Source organism: Buteo buteo, chromosome 4 (genome assembly GCF_964188355.1).
Source record: "Buteo buteo chromosome 4, bButBut1.hap1.1, whole genome shotgun sequence".
Lineage (NCBI taxonomy): Eukaryota > Metazoa > Chordata > Aves > Accipitriformes > Accipitridae > Buteo > Buteo buteo.
Genome location: NC_134174.1, coordinates 32,785,212 through 32,804,988, shown reverse-complemented (window position 1 = coordinate 32,804,988; position 19,777 = coordinate 32,785,212). Strand labels below are relative to the sequence as shown.

The 19,777-nt window shown below is 43.4% G+C and overlaps 1 protein-coding gene across 5 annotated transcripts in view; it reads left to right on the top strand.

The window, feature by feature from the left end:
• PRKG1 (protein kinase cGMP-dependent 1) overlaps positions 1-19,449 on the top strand; it is a 525,032-nt gene extending 505,583 nt beyond the window's left edge. For all 5 annotated transcript variants that reach the window (XM_075025451.1, XM_075025449.1, XM_075025454.1 and 2 more), the window contains 7 exons: positions 3,557-3,646; positions 5,946-6,087; positions 8,304-8,467; positions 9,400-9,522; positions 9,606-9,668; positions 10,662-10,728; positions 15,266-19,449. In XM_075025451.1, the coding sequence (XP_074881552.1) occupies positions 3,557-3,646; positions 5,946-6,087; positions 8,304-8,467; positions 9,400-9,522; positions 9,606-9,668; positions 10,662-10,728; positions 15,266-15,364 (748 nt within the window). In that variant the 3' untranslated portion in view covers positions 15,365-19,449. The remainder of the gene's footprint in view (positions 1-3,556; positions 3,647-5,945; positions 6,088-8,303; positions 8,468-9,399; positions 9,523-9,605; positions 9,669-10,661; positions 10,729-15,265) is intronic.
• The last annotated feature ends 328 nt before the right edge of the window (positions 19,450-19,777 follow it).

The following is a 19,777-nucleotide window of genomic DNA, read 5'->3' as shown; positions in this document are numbered from 1 at the left end:
GACTCATCATGGGCAAATGCACTAAAACCATACCTCTCCCCAAAACCTAAGCAGATGCAATTATTCAGTGAATAAAATCAGGTGCCAGGCATTTTTGCCTGTTTTAGCCCTAATGGCAAAGTTCTCTTCAAGGACTGTGAGTATCTGTCAGCAGGAAACAGAAATGGTTCTTCATATGGTTTAAGTCAGGATAAGAGTGGTGGGTGATGAGGACCTCTGGCAGGGCAATGTCAAAAATGCAAAATACCTTCACCGAGCTGGAGGTATTTAAAAGGGCGGCCTCTCATCTAAGTGAAGGGTGCTTCATCCCACCCTCAAAGAGATGCCCGAAGCACTTGACTTTTGCCAGAGGAGATCAACCCCGCTCCCAAAAATTGCTCCGGAGAGACATCCTAACCCAGGGGTGAAACCAAACCCCTGTGATAAATGCAAAGGCAAGCGCCTGGCAGGGACGGCCGCCCGTCAGTTGCTGAGGGGGTGTTTCCTTCCCAGGCTGATCCCTGGGATTCCCCCAGAGCCCTTGGCTTCGCCTCTGATTCATGGGTGACAACTGCAGCCTGACACCCTACCCAGCTGCAGTTTCCTTCACGCTGGAATATTTGATTCACAAACACGCCCCTGTTACCTAGGCTAGAGCCAAATATACCTTGTGGGCTATTTCAGCCTATAGATTTCTTTTCTGAAGCCTGAGCTGTCTCAGGATGGGGATGTAAAGGGAGGTGAAGTGTGGGGCCAGCCAAGCGGAGGGACATTTTGACACCATTTCCAGAAATACCCTCTCCTAAATAAAAAGCTTGAGCCTGCAAACATTTCTTAATGGAGCCACCAATATTCATAGCTAATAAAATAAATGCTTCTTCATTCCCACTTTTTATTCTTTCAGCCAGCAAGTGAAAAAAGCATGCGTTAGCCATAGGTCTTTTCCTTCCATATCATGCAATAAATCCCAACCTTTATAGTAACAAGCCTCCATTAACTGTTTTTAATACCCCGTGGAAATCCTGCACTGAGAAGGGACTTTCTAAGTCATAAAGTCCAACCTTTTGCTATTACGTATGCCGCAGCTAGAAAATGCCTGGTTTATCAAACTGTGTCTGCTTTCCCCCCTCACTTCTTCTTTTGCACGTCCATGGGGATTTGAAGTTATCTTATAGTTACTATCCTAAAATTATTCATAAACTGTTTATACCCATTCTTGGGCCAGCTGGGATAATATTTTTCTGGGTGCTACAGGTAGAAATCTTATCACTTCGGTAGATTAATTGTGTTTTGAGATGTTGGGTGAAAGGTGGGTTTAAAATGATCTTGGAGCAAAGGACACAACCTCCGGGATATCAGAACAGGATAGCCAAAATTCCCAAAGAACTAATTATTTTCTCAATTCATCATGAAACTCTTTGTTGAAAATCTTTGAAGAATAGTTTGGTTTGATTATTAAAATGCATTAAACCAGCCAAAAGAAGCAGAAGTGTCCAAGTACGACTAAATAAAATTTACTCGTAGATAAGCCAAGAATCTCACAGAACAAAATGCTCTGGGTTTGGTAAAGGGCCAAACAAGCGTTGAGCAGTGGATGTCTGCACTGGATTTGCAAATATTTAGATGAATGAGAAAATGAATAAAAAATCAGTTCATATATTGTGACATTTCAAACTTATGATGGCTTGATCTACTGAAATAGTGTGGTTTGATCATGTATAAGCTTTTTGCTTCCATTACAGTTGACAAATAATATCTGATTTTTTTTTCCTGCACATTTTAGGCCAGATTTAATGCCCATAAAGTTTTCTGGAAAGCCATTTTTCAGCAGTGCTACCTTAGCTAGAGAAAGTAATGCCTTATTTCAGCAGCATTTAAACTACTGAGCAATTAGAAATATTTAGTTATGCATATTTTGGATTCTTGAATATGTAGGTTTTCTGTAAACCTTAAGGTAGATGAAATGTTTATTAAGATAAATTATGTTTAGTCCAACTGGCAAGAAATAGGATTTTTTTTGTTAAACCCATAAATTTTAACCATGTGAAATGGTCAGTAAGTTTGTTCCAACTTTTTCTGAGAAGCACATTGTAACTGAGATTTTAAATGTCAACATAGGTAATACTAGAGTAAGGAAAGATCTGAAACACTGGTTCGGTTTTTTTCCTTTTAATTTTGTTGTGGCTGCAAAGAGTACCTTTTAGCTACAGAATATTTCCAGGTAGATAAGCACCGAGCATATTCAGTACCCAAACTCCTGCCTACATCACAGCTGTGCCTGCTGGGATCTTTTTCTGTTAAACATGCCAAAAGTAGAGCGGGTAACTGCTGCTAAGCTGTGTGCTGGATGCTATGCAAACACAGACAGGAGACAAATGTTGTCTAGCATCGTGATGTGAAAGCGTATCGGAGCCAAGCTGTAGCTGCCGGGTTGTTTTGCCACGTACCTTAAGTTAATATTTAACTGAATGCCTTCGAAAGGAACCAAGTCCTGCTGTGTTTTACCCCTGGTCCATCACACAGCTCCATAAAAGATACTAATAATTGGATTTATCACTAGCTGGGAAGAGCTAGAATCTGCAAAACCACCTGTTTTAATTTATAGCATGTGGTATCAGCCCTTTAGTTTTTAATTCTTGGAAACTCCCATGAATGCAGCAATTACACCATAACAGAATATCCCTCAGCATCCCCTTTTGCTGTGGAGCTCGGATTTTTAAAACTAATTTCTGAACAGTCCAGCTGCAAAGAAACCTTTTCAGTATCCGCATAGAGCAGGCAACCTGAACCAATATATACCCACACATGTAACAAGAAGTACAAAAGTAGTTCAACATTAAAATTAAATTAAACAGCTAATACTGAATTCCCTTTTTTTATTTCCATAGTTTTATAGTTCCATTTGTTTAATATGTCATATTAAACACAGAGCATGGATTTTACTGCACAACTTAGATTGCACTTCAGAAGGAGGGCGGGTTCATAAAGCCTGGCCATCTATCCTTTTAGGCAGTTTTCCTCCACATTCAATCACTGGAAGAAGAAGAGCAGTTTTAGATGCCTACACATCAGCAGGTTGTCTTTAAACTCTCCATATCGGTGGATTTAAGGTCTGAAACGAAGCACAAATTGGGTGACGCTCCTTTGAGGTGATTAAATGGAGGGGAGACTGCAGATCTGCAGCCAGACTCTGTAGTGTGAAGAATAAGATAATATGGATGTTATAAAAAATGGTAGGAAAACTTCTCTTTCAAGCACCTCTGGAAAGCCAAGTGTCAGGTTACGCCATTAGAAATGGCAGATTTTATATTTAGCACCCAGAGTAGCGATGACCTCTTCTTCTGAGGTCCATGATACACTTCACCACTCAGATGCCTGTCTTGTTCTGCTGAAATATTTCCCACCCAAGAAGCAACGTTGAAATGATTCTCCTTAAATGTAACACTGACTCTGAAAGACTCCCCTTGGTCTTGTGCTGCTTGCTGGGATGAAGTGCGTGGTCCGTGAGAAGTGGGAACGCTCGGTGCCTTCGCTTGTGTCGTGGATTTATTCTGATTTTCTTGTTTGCCCACAACAGGCTCTACAGGACGTTCAAAGACAGCAAGTACCTGTACATGCTGATGGAAGCCTGTCTGGGTGGAGAACTCTGGACAATTCTCAGGGACAGGTGAGTTTTGAGAAACTATTATCTTAGAAAGTGGAGTATTTTCTAATATGCCACCAGATACCCAAAGGTCTTTATCTTTTGTGGGCAAAATCTGGATCTTACCATGTTATGTTTGATTTAAGATCCCAGAAAGGTGAGGAAATATTTTTGTTCCTATGCAGTTGGCTAGAGACAAAGTGAATCCAGTCATAACTGAGAATAAAGACTGGTGTAGGTTGTGTCCAACATGTACAAGGCTTTATCTAAGTGGAGACTTTAGCCAGAGCTACTTTCTCACAGCCTCTCTGAAAAAATAGAGAAGGCAGTGATGGTAGCAATGGAAGTCATGTGATAAATTCCATCTACAACAAGTCTTTGACTGCCCTTTCCCTGTATCTTGATCTCTAAAGGGTACCTCTAAATAGCCAGCAGCATATTTTAATTTTAATTTCATTCATTAATTAATTAATTACCTTTTCGCTAGCTAGAACAACAACTTTTTACAACCACAGAAATTACAGCTGTGTCCTCGGTGCCCATGCTACCGTTTCTCACGTTTGAGAGCCTGGCTGGAGGTTCAGGCACCCGATAGAGAAGTGTGGTACTGTTTTAAGGGTGACAGAGACTTTGGGCACCACGGATGATGGCAGAGAATTACCCTGCAGGGTGTGACCAGGCATTGCAGGAGGTGCAATGCCAAGGCCAGACTCGCTGCATTCTTGTAAGACACGCTCTGGAGGTAGGGTCCTTCCAGTGTGGCACCTGTAGGCATTGCTGCCGTGGCTGTTTTAGACTCTAGACTTACAAACCAAGACCCTAAAGCAGCAGTGGCATTAGTGAGAGGTCACAGTTGCAAGTGAAATCCATGGGAAAGTGCATTCTCAAGCTAAAAAATGCAGAATTCTTAAAAGTCATCTGAAAAATCACAATTTTCCATCTAAGAGAAAGAACTGCTTTTTTCATCACAGTGTTTTCTCCGCTGCCCACCCTCTGTAACTGAATAGCAACATCCACCTCTATTGTGGAAGCACTGTGATAAATAATATCTATTAATACTTCTTCATATTTATGACACAGTCAGGTATGATAGCAATGAGCAGGAGGAAATCAATAGTTCTACAGTGGCTTTTAGTCCAGATATCACATATTAAACGAGAGCCGCTCATCAAAGTGGGAAACAGGATCATGCATCAGATCCACACCCTGCAAGCAGCACAACACCATTGGGACACAGAAGTGCCGTGGAAAAAAATAGTTAGGAAAGCATGTAATTACATACTGTGCCGTAATGCACAAGCAAATGTGCTCCTGATATTTCCTGCCTCAGGAGGGTTTGACCTTGTAGTGTTTGGTTTTGGTTGTGGGTGTGTAGGTGGCAGGTGGATTGCACGGGTGTACGTGGGACCTGCATGTAATACGCCCGCGGACAGGAAAAGATGCAGTGAATTGTGTGTAACTATGTCATGGGCTCATAATTGGAACATAATTTAATTAAATTTGGAAAGTGAAAGAAAAATCAGAAAGATTGATCAGAAAGCAAAGATTAAATTCTTTTTTAATTACCTAGAATGACTTTTTTTTAATTCTTCCTTTTCCTAACAGCATGCCTTCTCCGGTCCATTAAAATGAGAACCGTAGCAAAGTTAGCAGGTGCCCGGTTGTATTTTTCATTGTCTTTGTCAGAGCCTGATAATTTCACCTTTAATTCTCTTGGCTTTAAATTGTGGTTCTGCTGCCACCTAGCTTAGACACGCTTCTGAGCTCAGCCAGCTCCCACCACCAGCTCCCGACGAGCAGGGGGATATGGTTTGCTTCGGAAAAGTCTGAAACAAGGATCCAAAAGTGCAGTTTATGCTGAATTTGCAATTAACACTTCAAGTCCCAGCAACTGTAATTTTTCTGCCTTTTGTCTCGGTTATGAACACTAGTACGGGAGTTCTTGATCTCCAACAGCTCAAAATAGCTTTATCACCCAAAAGTCAAAGATTGTAATTTAAAAATGACCTTTTAGTTAGAAGGTGTTTGTAGATTTTACTGCTATGAGATGTAATTATAAAATAAAACTAAATATTTTTATATTAAATAAATAAAAATATTTTAGATTTGAATGTTTGACATGAAGGTGGATTGAAGGCAAAGATGCTAACTTCAGAAATGGAAATGCAATTAAATCTATACGTAAAGGTGAGTTTAGCAACAACCACTTTCCAGGTACTACAGTGATTCTACTGAACTGTGTAGATGTTTTAACAGTAGGGTGAAGTCCATTAAGCAAGAGATCTAATCATTTTATCCCCTTTCCCTCTCTTATTTTACGTAGAGGTTCATTTGAGGATTCAACGACCAGGTTTTACACGGCATGTGTGGTCGAAGCTTTTGCCTACTTGCATTCCAAAGGGATCATTTATAGGGACCTCAAGCCAGAAAACCTCATTCTGGATCATCGAGGTTACGCCAAACTGGTGAGTGCCTGCAATATCTGGTTTGCCGAAAAAAGTCACGACTACTACCAGACAACTGGTGTTTTAGGGGTAGAGGAGAACCCAGGATTAGCCATAGAAGGTCAGAAGCAAAGCCCACCCAGCCCAGGGTCCTGTCTCTGATAGTGGCCATCAGTAGACGCTGAGATGAGATCAGGGCAAGGGTGTCATCACCCACCACCGGGATGTTCTCCCAGCCTCCAGCAGGCTGAGGCTCAGGATACAGGTGAGCTGGGGAACACTAATTCTGGCTTGAAATTCAGATTTGTGGTCCTGAAGTGGAAATGTTTAGAGATAAGTTTCAAGAGAAATCCAGCCAGCTGTTTTGGAGCTACTGAAAGACTAAAAAATAACTTGAAAAGAGGTGTCTTAAAATATTGGTGGGAGAGGGGGAGGACTTGCATCTGTGGGCTTTATGGGCGACTGGTGAAACAAATTTTGCAAGCTGCTGTTCCTGTGTCAGGTCCTTATGTAAGCAATAAAGGAAGGCGTTCTTAATGGAATTATTAATCTTGACCCTGTCATGGCAAGAAATTATTATTATTAATTGCTGTGGACTGCGTTGCTGAACTGTGGCCAATACAGCTTCTTGCTTTAGGAGGGCCACTTGTGTTTTAGCACTGGTAACACACCTGACTGATCTGTGCAAAACTCCTCTGGGACGACTGCGTAAGGCTCTGCCTGGAACTGCTCTTCCCAGAAAGTCGTGGTCCTTCTCAGTGCTGTCCCCCTGCAAGATCCACCTCCTCAAACCAGGTCAGCAGTATATGCAAGACCTCTGCCCCCCAAATTAGGGAGTTACTGATGGGCTTCTCTGTACCGCTTTGTTCACTCATACTACTTTTTTGCCTCAAAAATCACTGTAGAGGTGCCCTGCATGTAAGGTACACCCCAAATGCCAGGTGAGACCGTGGAGAGGGGGAGAGGAAAAGCAAGACTTCCCTTGGTGGGAGGTGCTGGAGGATGTGGGCACTTGAGCGGCCATCAGTGAAGGACAGGGCAATGCACTCCTAAAAAGAGCTGTGTCCAAAAGGGGCTGATGCCCTCCCTGAGAGTCACGGCGGCAGCCAAGGTCTCTGCCTCTTGGCTTGGGGACTTCCAGGCTTTTGGGAAGGGAAACTCAGGAGTGGCATCAGCAGGTGGGAGCAGTTAAGTCAGACCATCATCATCACGGACCTTTACAGCGTCGTGGTAGCCACCATGTGTCACCATGACACAACCTAATGAATGGCATCAGAGTTTATCCTCCACAGCATTTTGCTAAGGCTGGGGTGTTCAGCGAGGTGTCAGATGATTGAGGAGGATTAGGTGCAGGACTGCCCTTCTCCCTACCCCAGGAGGACCCAGACCGGGGTTTGTGCTGGTCCCATCACCAACCCCCAGCGCGTGCGACATTCTGATCCCCCTGAACACATCCATGATAGCACAAGAAGTGTCCCAGATCTCTTGTGGGACTGTGACCACGTAGGACTTTTGCTCCTGACCATCTCAAGGTGTAGGAACATCTCACAGCCATCAAGGGACAGTAGAGTGTGCTGCAGACCACAGCTCTGGGCTAGGACAGCACCAAGGCAGGGGAGAACAGAGCGGGTAGAGCTAAAAATACAGTAAGCCTATTAACCTGAGCTCTGCCTGGGCCCCAAAGGATAGCTTTTGTTCCCAGTATAATCTGATTTTCTGTGCTTGCTGGTGCCACAGGGGCACTGCTGTAGGGGCACGCTGAGGTTTGTGAGCCTGCCAGCACGTTGTAACAGCCACAAGTAAATAGTTGTACTGCATCACTTTCTATACCGGGAGAGAAATCTGAACTTTTCAGTAGATGCCAAAATGGTCAGTATTTAGCCTAAATAGTTCCTTGCTCAGGTAAAAGCTCGGAGTTTAAAAAAAAAAAACCAAAAGCAAAACAAATCAACCTCATCTGTGAAAGATATGATGTTACATCTCCCCAGAAACCCTCCGTGTTAGCATTTGTTCTTCTTCCCTCACAAGAATCTTCCTTTTTATATTATGAAGGATAAATCGGTGAAAAGGTCACTATGGTTGCCTGGTCCTGGAAAGAGCCACGATGCTTTCGTTAGGAGAATATTCTCACAAGGAAACCTCCTTTATGCTTTGCTTCACTTCAAGAGGAGCGGAGCACATGGCTGACATATTCCCTCTCATGCTCTGCCCTGATAGTACTCTGCTCCTTTCCGCAGGTTGATTTTGGCTTTGCAAAGAAAATAGGATTTGGAAAGAAAACATGGACTTTTTGTGGAACCCCGGAGTACGTAGCCCCCGAGATCATCCTGAACAAAGGTCATGACATTTCGGCAGACTACTGGTCACTGGGAATCTTAATGTATGAACTCCTGACTGGCAGGTATGGGCATCGGGGCCGGCACCGCTGCTGAAAATAGATCCAAATATTTCTGCCGTTGTCACCCTGATTAGGCGAGGGACAGGTTCAGAGCTGGCGTGTGCTGTAGCGGCACAGCACTGTGCTGCTGAACCTAATAATTAGTTTTTCCACTTTAAGTCACAGCTTCCATGCAGACTGCTCGAAGGGCAAGATATGAGCAGGCTTTTTAGGAAATGCTGTGAAATGACACCGAAAATTCCTTTTTTGGCCCTGAATGAGCTGAACATGATGGAGAAAGGGAAAGGGTTTGCAATTCAACTGGAGAGGTGCAGTGACAGGCTGCCACACATCTGAAAAGGAGGAGGTGGACCTGACACTTGAGTCCCTATATCCATCCCTTCCCTTAGTTTTGGATGTATATATTACTGCTCGTGTTGGCAGTACCAGCTTCCTTGCACTTCCTTACCTCATCCCCCATCACTCACTCCCATCATACCAGAGCTGGAAAAGGATCCATCATCCCAACCTGCTTATCCTTTGGGGCTAGACCCAAGCCCCTATTCTGTTAAACCAATGGAAACCTAATTAATCCCCACTGAAAGCATGTCACAACATCAGAGAATAAGCCAGCGAGCATTGCTCAGACCCTTGTTCCTTGGGCTGTTGGGACGTGGGCCATCATGGAAGTGAGAGGTTCAGCATGTGCTGCTGTGGAAAACATGACTTTACTCTTTGGTACTTCCCTCCAGCCAGCACCCCTGACAGTATCAGAGCTCCTTGGCTGACAAATTATTAAGATCAGAGGAAGCAAAGCATTGCTAGTCGTCATCTACCTTTTCTCATTTTAGTAGGGTACTATGTTTTGCTTTGGGTGGGTGGGGAGGTTTATCAATCTTCAATGCTACTTTAAAGACAAGCTTTTAATCTTTTTCTTTTTCCTTTCCCCTCTGAAGTCCCCCTTTCTCAGGCCCAGACCCCATGAAGACCTATAACATCATATTAAGGGGAATAGACATGATTGAATTTCCAAAGAAGATTGCCAAAAATGCTGCTAATTTAATTAAAAAACTATGCAGGTAAGCACATGAAATATAATCACGTTGATCTTATTTGCAAAGAAATTAATTGTTCAGTAACTGATCTGTTATTCGTTTTATAGGGACAATCCATCAGAAAGATTAGGGAACTTGAAAAACGGAGTGAAAGATATCCAAAAGCACAAGTAAGTGTCTTCTCCACCATCCATCAGATCCAACATGCGTTTCAAGCACTTCAATTTTCAGCAAAAAATACTCTTCACGTGCTTTAGACTCTTAACTGAATTTCCATCAGATTCTTTTTTTCCCAGCATTTTGGTATAGATGCTAGCCTTGCCTATGAGCAAAACACATTGCACAATGACCATTACACTTTAATTACTCTAATTGCAGAAGAGCATTTGGAAGCAATCCAACTTGGCCACTGCCTGCTTGGATTTTTTTGGTTTGCAGAATCACTTTCCAAGGTTTTCCTTGATTTCCCTTCCCCCCCGCCCAACACACTTTCTCTCTACCCGTGACATTAATTCATCGTCCCTTTTGGTCTGATGGGAGAGAGTTGTTAAGTGATGTCACATAGGTTTTCAAACTGCTGGAGGGGAATAAGAACAAGTTAAGAGAGCCATCGCAGAAGCAGGTTATCTCATCCATCTGTGCTGGTGCTTCTGTTCTCCCATCCCCAAAGCAACAGAAATGGGTTGGATGGACATTTTGGGTGGACGGGTTGAAGACTCAGCCCAGGACTCATCCACCCACCTAAGCTGCCGTAGCTTGAGCAAAACCGAGGTGCCCGAACCAGGAGGAGGACATCCCTGTACATGCCCTTAGCTCCCTATCTCATACGAAGAAAGGACATTAGGGGTCTCATACGGGAGGGATCAACCCTATAGAAAGGAAAGAGCAGCTGCCACGACACCTGCAGTGAGGAACGGTTTTCTTCTGAGCATTGGTAATTTGTACTTGCCATGGTATTATCACTGGGTTGCTACACATGCTTCATTTTCAGTCCCCAAAATCATACGTAAAGGTGACAGGAAAAATTATTAAGGCTAATTGGACAATTTGAAGAAGATGACTACAGGAGTTGAAACCCACTGTTTAAGCAATTTAAATTTAATTTTGTGCTACAGAGAGATTTTCGCCGTATGTCTTAACTTTCATTATTCCCTCCCTTCTAGATGGTTTGAAGGCTTTAACTGGGAAGGGTTACGAAAAGGGACACTGACGCCTCCTATAATACCAAGTGTAAGTTTTCCTACTTATTTTCTCCTTCCTGGCCAATAAGTTTCTTTTACATGAACGTTGTGAGCTTCGGGCACTACTACACTAGAGTTAAGTGGTGACAGCATGTGCTTTATTTCTTTTGAAGATGCTTGAAGAAGCCATGTTAGAGACTTTTCCAGCTACACTTGGTCTCCTGGCGGTCTCTTCCAGGACAGGGCGGTTTGGGGAGGGCATGACAGCGATGAAATGCTCTTTGCAGCAGGAGATCGGGCAGGATCATTCACTACTACACGTTTTTGTCTTCCTCACCTGCTCCATTTGTTTCTTCATCTACTTTTCACATTTCAGTGGAGAGCTGCCACTTTCACCCCTTCTCTCAGATGTGTCCTCTTTCTTTCTCCTTTATTCTTATTTCTTTTGACGAGGCAAGTGGAATTTGTATGCCATCTCCCTTTTCTTTTGCATTAACCTTTCTCTCTGTCTTTTCTTTTGTGCTTTTCGGTCTTTTTTTCCTGCATCCGTGTCCTACATGAAAAGCCCTGTTACCGCCTAGTTTATGTTTAACTGGGAGCAGACGCGGAGGGACAGCTCGACTCATTTTCCTTTGGAGCAAAGCTCTTCCTTTGATGTCTTTGTGAGCTCTTTACCCACAAAGCCTGCCACAAAGGGAAACCAAACAGGATTAGCTGATAGAAATTACCTTGGCCCCTTCTGTTCTGCAGCCTCCCCTCCTTGTTTCAACTTAATCCCTTTCTCTCCATGCCTCTCCTGCGGGATCACCGAGAGAATGACATTAGCAATCGTGTTTAATTGCACCCCGTTGCTCTGTCCACCCATGGTCCTGCCCCTCCTGCAGCAGCGGCAGGCACGGCTCCAGGGCTAAGTCTGCCATCCCAAAGTTTTCTTAGCAGCTATGAAAGAGCAAGAGGGTTTTGCATACCCACTTTTTGCCCTGTGGGCTGCAGAAGTTACTGGCAGTTAGTGGGAGAAAGCAGGACTTTGCAAATATCTGCCTAAAGCAGGATGCCCAAAGAACATATAAATGTTTTATAAATCAAAACCGTGTTTTTTCTGTTAAGCTTCTTTTTAATGACTATTAATTTGTCAGCGGTACTGTTCACCACGTTTCAAGTCAGACAATAAAGTCAAGTTTGCTCCCTTACATCCAGTTACAATTTGTGGTTTACCTGTGCAGGATGTCAGTGTAGCCTGCAAATGTCCCAATATGTTTCTCTAATTGTTTTTAGTGGATTTATAGTTTAGTAAGAGCATTTCCAGTACTGCTTTTACCCAATATACATATGGACCCTGCATGTCTAACCCTCAGATGGCACAACCAGCAGCAGTGACTTCAGTGGTACCTGCTCTCTATGGGCATGAATTGCTCCCTGACATCCCCAAGCTGGGACATTGCTCCACCACCAGAAATGGTCTCTGGTCCTTTGGCACTGCCTAGAGGAAGGCCGCTCTCCAGTCTGTTGTGCAGGAAATAATGTTTTCTTTGCTATTTCAGTTAGATCCAACACGGTAGGAGAAAAGGTTTGAGTGGTGTTATTTCTTGGCATCGTCAAGGCTGTGTGTTCGTGGGACTAGTGGTGTCCTACCAGGGAACATGTCTGTGGTTGCTCCCAAGAGAGTGATCTGCTGTCACTCTTTTGGCCAGCACACCACTGTCAAGGCTTTCCAAAGTAGAGAGGAGCATCCTTCCCTCTTCAGAGGAATCCTTCTTCCAGGACAACTCAACGTTAACAGCCATACGTTGCCCTAATCCCAATTCAATCACAGCTCATTCTTTCCTAGAGCTCTTAGGAGTAACAACTTCTCTAGACATACTCCCAAGATCCTCTCCAAAACCTGCCTCAATTAACTAGTGAATCTTGTCAATCCCAAAGCTGTCTGTCCCTCTCGGCCTCATTTTCCACAAGTTTTTCAGTTGCTTTGGCAAAAGTCCCAACTGCCAATAAGAGCCATATGTGAAAAGAGACCCAAAATACATAGCTCTGGGGGAAAAAAATCCATTTTTCCTTCAGTCAGTGCACCTCTTGTTGAGCCAGTAGGGCTAAATATAGAGACTAGCTTTCTTTTTTTTAAGAAAAAAGGCCTCCCCCAGCTCTTTAACACTCATTAGCAGTTATGTGGTACTACCAGTGAGGCAATAGAAAGCTGCTCCTTAGCTCTTATTCCATGGGATTTTAGGAAAGATCTCCAATTACAGCCTGCTGCTAGGACATCACTTCAGGCAGCAGCTGAGCCTCAATACCACAGCTGAAATCTGTGACAGTAGCTGTCCTTAAAAGCTTCTCCTGCATCGACTTTTCCAAAGATGGGCTGTCTTGCATCACAGCTCTTGCCTTTGAGAATGACATGCAGACCTCTGCGCTCTAATTCATCTCAAGCCCTTATGTTGGTAAGCCATCAGAAAGCTGACACTGATGTTTGCACTTCATCTTCTTGGACAGGAGATAATTCTAGAGTGTCCTTTCTTGGCTGGCGAGGCCATCAAGAGGGACGTTTGCTCCCATGTCTCTGACAGTGAAGGAATGCAGGCCACGTAGGTGACCTGGAGCTCAGAGCTGTGGGGAATCACAACAGAATTAGCATCATATAATGTCAATCAGCAGAGTAGCAACTCACTCAACCTTTTTTCTTCAAATCCTCTTTCTTCTAAGAAAAAGAAAACCCTCTACATTTGAGGTGTTGGATATACTCAGCCTTTTTATTTTGTCAGATGAACACACAAAAGGCAATCCATTTCCCAAAGTAGGACTTATTTCCATTAAAGCCTCATCTAAGCAGAGCTCAAAAAAAATGTGCCTGTGCTGCTAGGTGCTCCCAGAGTGGAGATCTGCAGAGGAGCCCCGGGGAGCTCCATAGATGCTTTCACGCAGTGCAGTCCACTTACACATTGTCCATCACTGCTGAGAGGCTTCCTATGAAGTCAGGCTGAGAAAGTTGGGGTCGTTCAGCCTGGAGAAGAGAAGGCTCTGGGGAGACCTTATAGCAGCCTCCCAGTACCTAAAGGGGGCCTACAGGAAAGCCAGAGAGGGGCTCTTTATCATGGCATGTACTGATAGGACAAGGGGTAATGGTTTTAAACTGAAAGAGGGTAGATTTAGGTTAGATATTAGGAAGAAGTTCTTTATTGTGAGGGTGGTGAGGCACTGGAACAGGTTGTCCAGAGAAGTTGTGGATGCCCCATCCCTGGCAGTGTTCAAGGCCAGGTTGGATGGGGCTTGGAGCAACCTGGTCTAGCGGAAGGTGTCCCTGCCCATGGCAGGTGGGTTGGAACTAGATGACCTTTAAGGTCCCTTCCAACCCAAACCATGCTATGATCCTATGATTCTGCTCCCAGAGGGAGACCTCACATGGGGTGGGCTGAGAGAAACAGAGGGTTGTGGTCCAGCCCATGAGACTGTGGGGAGGGCGAGTGTGGAGCACCCCAAGGGTGAGGACCCAAAGGGTGAAGGCTCTCCAACCCAACAGTGCCAGCACCAACAAAGTAAAGAGATCCAGGTAACTCAAAAGAAATTAAATTACAGTATTCAGTACACAGTGAAGCATCTCATCACTAGTGCTCCACTAAGCTTTTACAGGGTTGGTTTTTTTTTCAAAATGAGTTGGATATTCAAGAATCATAATTTTCCCTGAGAAGTTTCTGGCAGCAGGAAAATGCTGATGCAGCTGGGCAGCAAATAAATTTAGAGCTGAAGTTGGAGCTCTTGTTGATCAAATAGTCTTTTCCCAAGGCTTATAGCAGCATCCAGCATCAGATACGTCTCCTGGACTGTAGGCTGGCCTCTGGCTGTGGGTGGCTTTTCCACCAGCTGCACAAGTGAAACGGCTGAAAAATGCAGCAAGTGTTTTCTGCCCAGCACTCCTATGGCAAGTGCAGTCCCCTCCAGCCTGCACTGGCTACTTGGGGTATGGCTTGAAGTACCGATTTTCTCTAGTAAGACACTGATTATTTTGGTCTGGAGAGCTGCTGGTCTGTTTCTGTATTGTTTCATCTTTTTAAATTGCGTTGAATGTGTCAGAGGCTCATTGTAAGAAAGTTTCAGGCACTGTTGTAAAGAAAAAAAATTAGAAATTATCTAGCTGTGGTAGATTTTAAATGACATTATTTCCAAAAAAGAAACATACTTGGCCTTCATCCTCGGAAGATGGGTTTCTCTGGTAGGCTCCCTAGACTGATCAATACTTGTCAGGAAACTTGGAAGGTGGCAGGGTCCAGCTCACAGCCTCAAACTCAGGATCCTGGAGCCATAAATTAGATATCTGGGCTTTGGGGAGGCCCAAGGCTTTTCTGCCAACCTTGTACCGATGGGTAGGACCATTGCTCTTGAACTAGAGACTCCAGAGGGCCTGGATCATTAGAGTAGGAGGGCTGTGGGAAGTCCTCCCGAGATTCAGCAAAAAGTGTTGAATGCAAAACTTTTCTTCCTTGCTGCAGTTAGCAATGAATCCTCTTAAATGATCGTGGTTGTGAGATCAAGAGGAAATGTCTGCAGGCATCCACTTTGATGACCGTCCCCTTCTTGTCACCCTCTTCTTTCCACAGGTTGCATCTCCAACAGACACAAGCAATTTTGACAGCTTCCCAGAGGACAGTGATGAACCACCCCCTGACGACAACTCAGGATGGGACATAGATTTTTAATGTATTTCTCTTACCTGCTTCTGCCTTGCTGAAGACAGCTTCCTGGGACATGGCTGCCAGCGAAACCGAAAGAATTGGGGAGGATTAGTGCTCGGGGTCACCATGATGCCTTGATTGATGCTGCTACAGTAACTACAGTGGCATTAGGACTTATTGCTTAGATGACAATAGCACTCTTCATGTTTTATGTTCGAACTTAAAGTAGCGGTTGACATGGTGGTCCTGACACAAAGCCTTTCACCGGTAAAGAAATATGTTTTCTATCACTGCAACGATCTTGCTACGCTCTTAATTATAAAAGTCGAGAGATACGTAGTGTAAGACGCACTTAATTCTAGCTGCAAGGTACTGGCTTTATCAGTAGGAACAATAGTAATTTATTAAGTGCTGTAGCTAAATACAGTGCAGGATTTGGGCTACTCCCACCCTCCAAACTCCGGAGGTCTTCTACTGTAGGCCAGCGTAGGAGCAAAGGAGGACCACACGGTACTGGTCAAAGAGTTCATGTCAAAGCAGTGGTAAAATTTGTCCTTTTCCTTTCCGAGCAGTATTCATGACAAGACTGAATGTTACCTTTCCTCTTTATTTCTGAGATTTTTTTATTTTAGCCTGGTAAAACAAAAGCACAACTGCTCTAGATCCTGTTAAGGCAGATATGGGTCGCTTCTCTCATACAGCTGAGAACATACTGTAACACGATGTTTGGGTTTTTTTTTTCCTTTCCCTTGGTACAAATACATAACTGCATGAAAAAAACCAACCATAAAATTAATCCATTTTACATATAAAATAGTGCTTAAATAATGGTCCTGTAATAAAGTGACAGCAGCCCACTGGTCTTACTGGTTAGCTATTAGGCATAAAACTAAGCTTAACTTTTACCTTTTTAGAGCCTGAAGGGAAAACATAAGACCCATAATGTACTTTATAGGTGCTATGTACATCCCTCATCTGTGAATATACCTGTTCAGTCAACCACCATTTCAGAAATATGTAGCAAGAGGCATCGTTCTCCGTCACGCTCTTAGATGATTTTACGTCTCCATGTCTGCATCTCTTCTGTGTTTAGTACAAAGCTAATTAAAATAAAAGGTGGTACTGGGCCAGTTTGCTGGCTCTGTTTGTAATATTGCCCATGAAAATGTAATCCTAATTACACCAGACAAAGGAGCTCCACAGGAAAATCAGTGGAATTAAATGGAAAATCAATATTGGATGTGGTTGTGCGAGGTCTCCGTGTCTCCAGTGTACCAGGTCCCCAGTGACCATCTTGAAGGCACGGGAATGGCGAGAGCCGAGTCGGCTTGTACGGAAAAAGGCGCTGGGGAAAAACAATATTATCATGTGTCCACTTTTCCCTCACTTCCACTGCTTTTCCTTTGCTTGAGTATAGTCTCTCCTGATTTATAGGACATAACAGAGGAATCCTGTCCTGGATGCCTGTTTGTTGTGTATACATGGGACTAGAAGCTTATCCCATCGTACCAACAAGAAACATCAGCTTTCAGACTCTGTAACAGACCCCGCCCCCAAAATTAGCAGATGCTGCCCCAGTTCATCTCAGAGCTGCCAAGAACTGTTGTATACGCTGGAAGGCAGAAGATCGACTTTTGCTGAAAAGTCATTCATATTACTTTTGCCTACATAGTACACAGAAAATGTATGTTTTAGCAGTAAAAATTATTTCCCCGATACTAAATCCCCACTCTTTCCCATGTTCCTAATGAAAGTGACTTAATAGAGTGTATTAAAAAGGTTTTTTTTCTCCCCTTCTTTGACAGCATTGACGATGTCTGCTGTTTGCCAGCAAACTAAAGAGCTTGGTCATCGCGACGCCTTTGAAAACCAGTCTGTGTCGCTAAATTTCCCTCCTCATTTTCTGAAGGGTGAGGCAACGCTGTCAGCACAGTGACTTCAGGTTGTTTCCGCTGTTCATTAATCATTAAAACCTGGTTTTCCTTCAAAAGCATAGGGAAAAGACAGTAATGACATCTCCCAGGAATTACTCATGTAGGGCAAATACACGCTCGCTTTTCAGCCTTTGTCTGAGGGATGGAAGACACTGAAAGCCAGTGCTGAGTACTAGGGCTAAAGTAATCACTAGGCATCTTAGCAGACAGGCTGCTGCCTAAAAGCCAAATTCTTTTCTCGCATCCCCGTTTTTTCACTCAACGATGCGGCGACATTGGAGGAGGAAACTTGCTGTCGTTGGTAACTTTGTACAGAAGAATGTAGAAAGGAGTTTGTCCCAAAATGATGATATTTAGTAGCTGAGATGCAGTTGTCAGTCAAGGGGTTGCCAGGAGGAAAGGGTATCACAACGATTTTGGGGGGCAACCCAAGAACGTTAAGGGAAGAAGGTTTTAAAATGGGCTGATGAGTTATTTTTCTTTCTTCCTATGCCTTTTTCCTTGTGCCAAGCACGGTAATTAATACCTGCAGCGTGCGGCACGCGCTGTACCGAATATAAGTTTATTTTGATATCAAACACTTCACTCAACTTTCATCGCCTTTCCTAAACATACTTTAAGCAACATACTTAGCATATATATATGAAAAATGCCTTCATTTATAAGTAATATATTTGAGTTGCATTATATATATATATATATATTCACAACAACGGATTGCCTCTGTGTTTCCGCTTACTGTTCTTTCTTCTTTGTCTCCTTTTTTAACATATGGGATGACAGCATATTTATGTAAGGGTGAATCAGCTCCCGTATTTAGAACGAGTGTATTAAGATTGGTGTCGTTAAGACGCAGACGATCCGTAGCTTCTCACAGTGCTGCATTATCCATAACAAATTCTTATTTAACAACAGGACCACAAGCAAATATTTATGTAAATAGGTATTTTCGTGTTGATATTTTGTGGTACACATGTAACTTTTTCTTTTAGAGTCCCATGGCATTATTACTTCATTTTCTTATTTGTAATGTAATGTTTTTAGATCAAGGTAGACTTGAATTAATGTCATAATTGTCAGTATTATTAAACTTTATGTCAACTGTACTGTCAACTCATCTGTCCCATAGTTTTAGAACATGATTAGCTATCTGGCATTGTTGCAAGTGCCTTAAATCCATGGCATCCTATTAAAAAAGAAAAAAAAAAATTACAAATTTGGTGTTATGCTGCATGACAAAGACAAACACACCTCAAATTGTCGTCCTTTCTTAGCTTGCTGCGTTTTACAGTTCTTTCTGCTACCAATTTCTAAGCCTTTATTATATAATATTGATGAATTACAGAAATGATGAAGTTGTTCTCTTATTTCTGTTCAATGTACCAGAGCTGTGTATCTGTTAATGAGATACAGAGTCATTTCTGTGAAATGTATAAATGTTATGTGCGGGTCAAATTAATATATGACATCCTATCAGTCCGTAGACAGGTATTCCTGTTTTGCTAAGCTGTGCAGATTCAACCCATCGTGCCGTCCAGCGCCAACCTCCCGTCTTATACAAACCCCTTTAGAAATCTCCCACCCCGAAAAAAAACAACGAGCAACCCAGTGTGCAACCCGACCTGCGTTTTTTTGACCCAAAACCCCCATGCAAAGGCGTAGCTCGTTTGCACCACTCAACAAAACAGGATCTGTGCTTCCCCCCCACCCCCAACTCCTTCTATATGCAACCCACCGCGGAGGCGAGCCCTCGGCGCTCCCGCAGAGCTGAGCTGGAAAGCTGGAAGCTCCTCATCCTCTGCAGCTCCCCGGTCGCGTAAACCAGCCGTAACACCGAGACTTGAGCGGTTTTAGGGCTTTACCGGCAAAAGGGGAAATTTTGTTTGGAGTTGCCTATCGTCCCGAGTCCCAATTTATGCTGTTTTTACACAAGCCCCTTGTTTTATATTCTTGTTTTCTCCAGTTTTCTTCTTACATGAAAGAGGTTTTGTTTGTCAGACAAATGTCAGTCATCCACCGGTCATCGGCCGGTTGCACTCTTTTGATGTAGATTTAAGAACTTTTTTTCATAAACTTTAACCGCTTTTGTTTTGCTCTGTATTTTCCCTGCAGCTGTAATTGCCGAGTGCCTGTTGTATACTTTATAGAGTTGAAATAAAAATAATTACTTTTGAATGGCGTGTCAATGGCTCTCTTCCACAGCAGAAGCCAAGTTTGGGGGAGTTCTTCTGGTTAGTGATGAAATTGGGGTTTTTATTCTCATTTATATCGATATGTAGTAAGAGATAACTGAACAAAATGTATGGTACTTACAGATTAGTCCGGCACCCAGATTTTCTGCAGGAAGCAAAGGCAAATGGCCACAGTTACTATACTTCAGTGTTTATTTGAGCAGCAGCAGCATCCCAAGCAGCCCAGCCAAAGGGGTCTGAGGCCACCGGGGGTCCTGCTTCAAGCAGGGTTGGCACTGAGTGACCCCCACAGCTCGCTGCCAACCCAAATT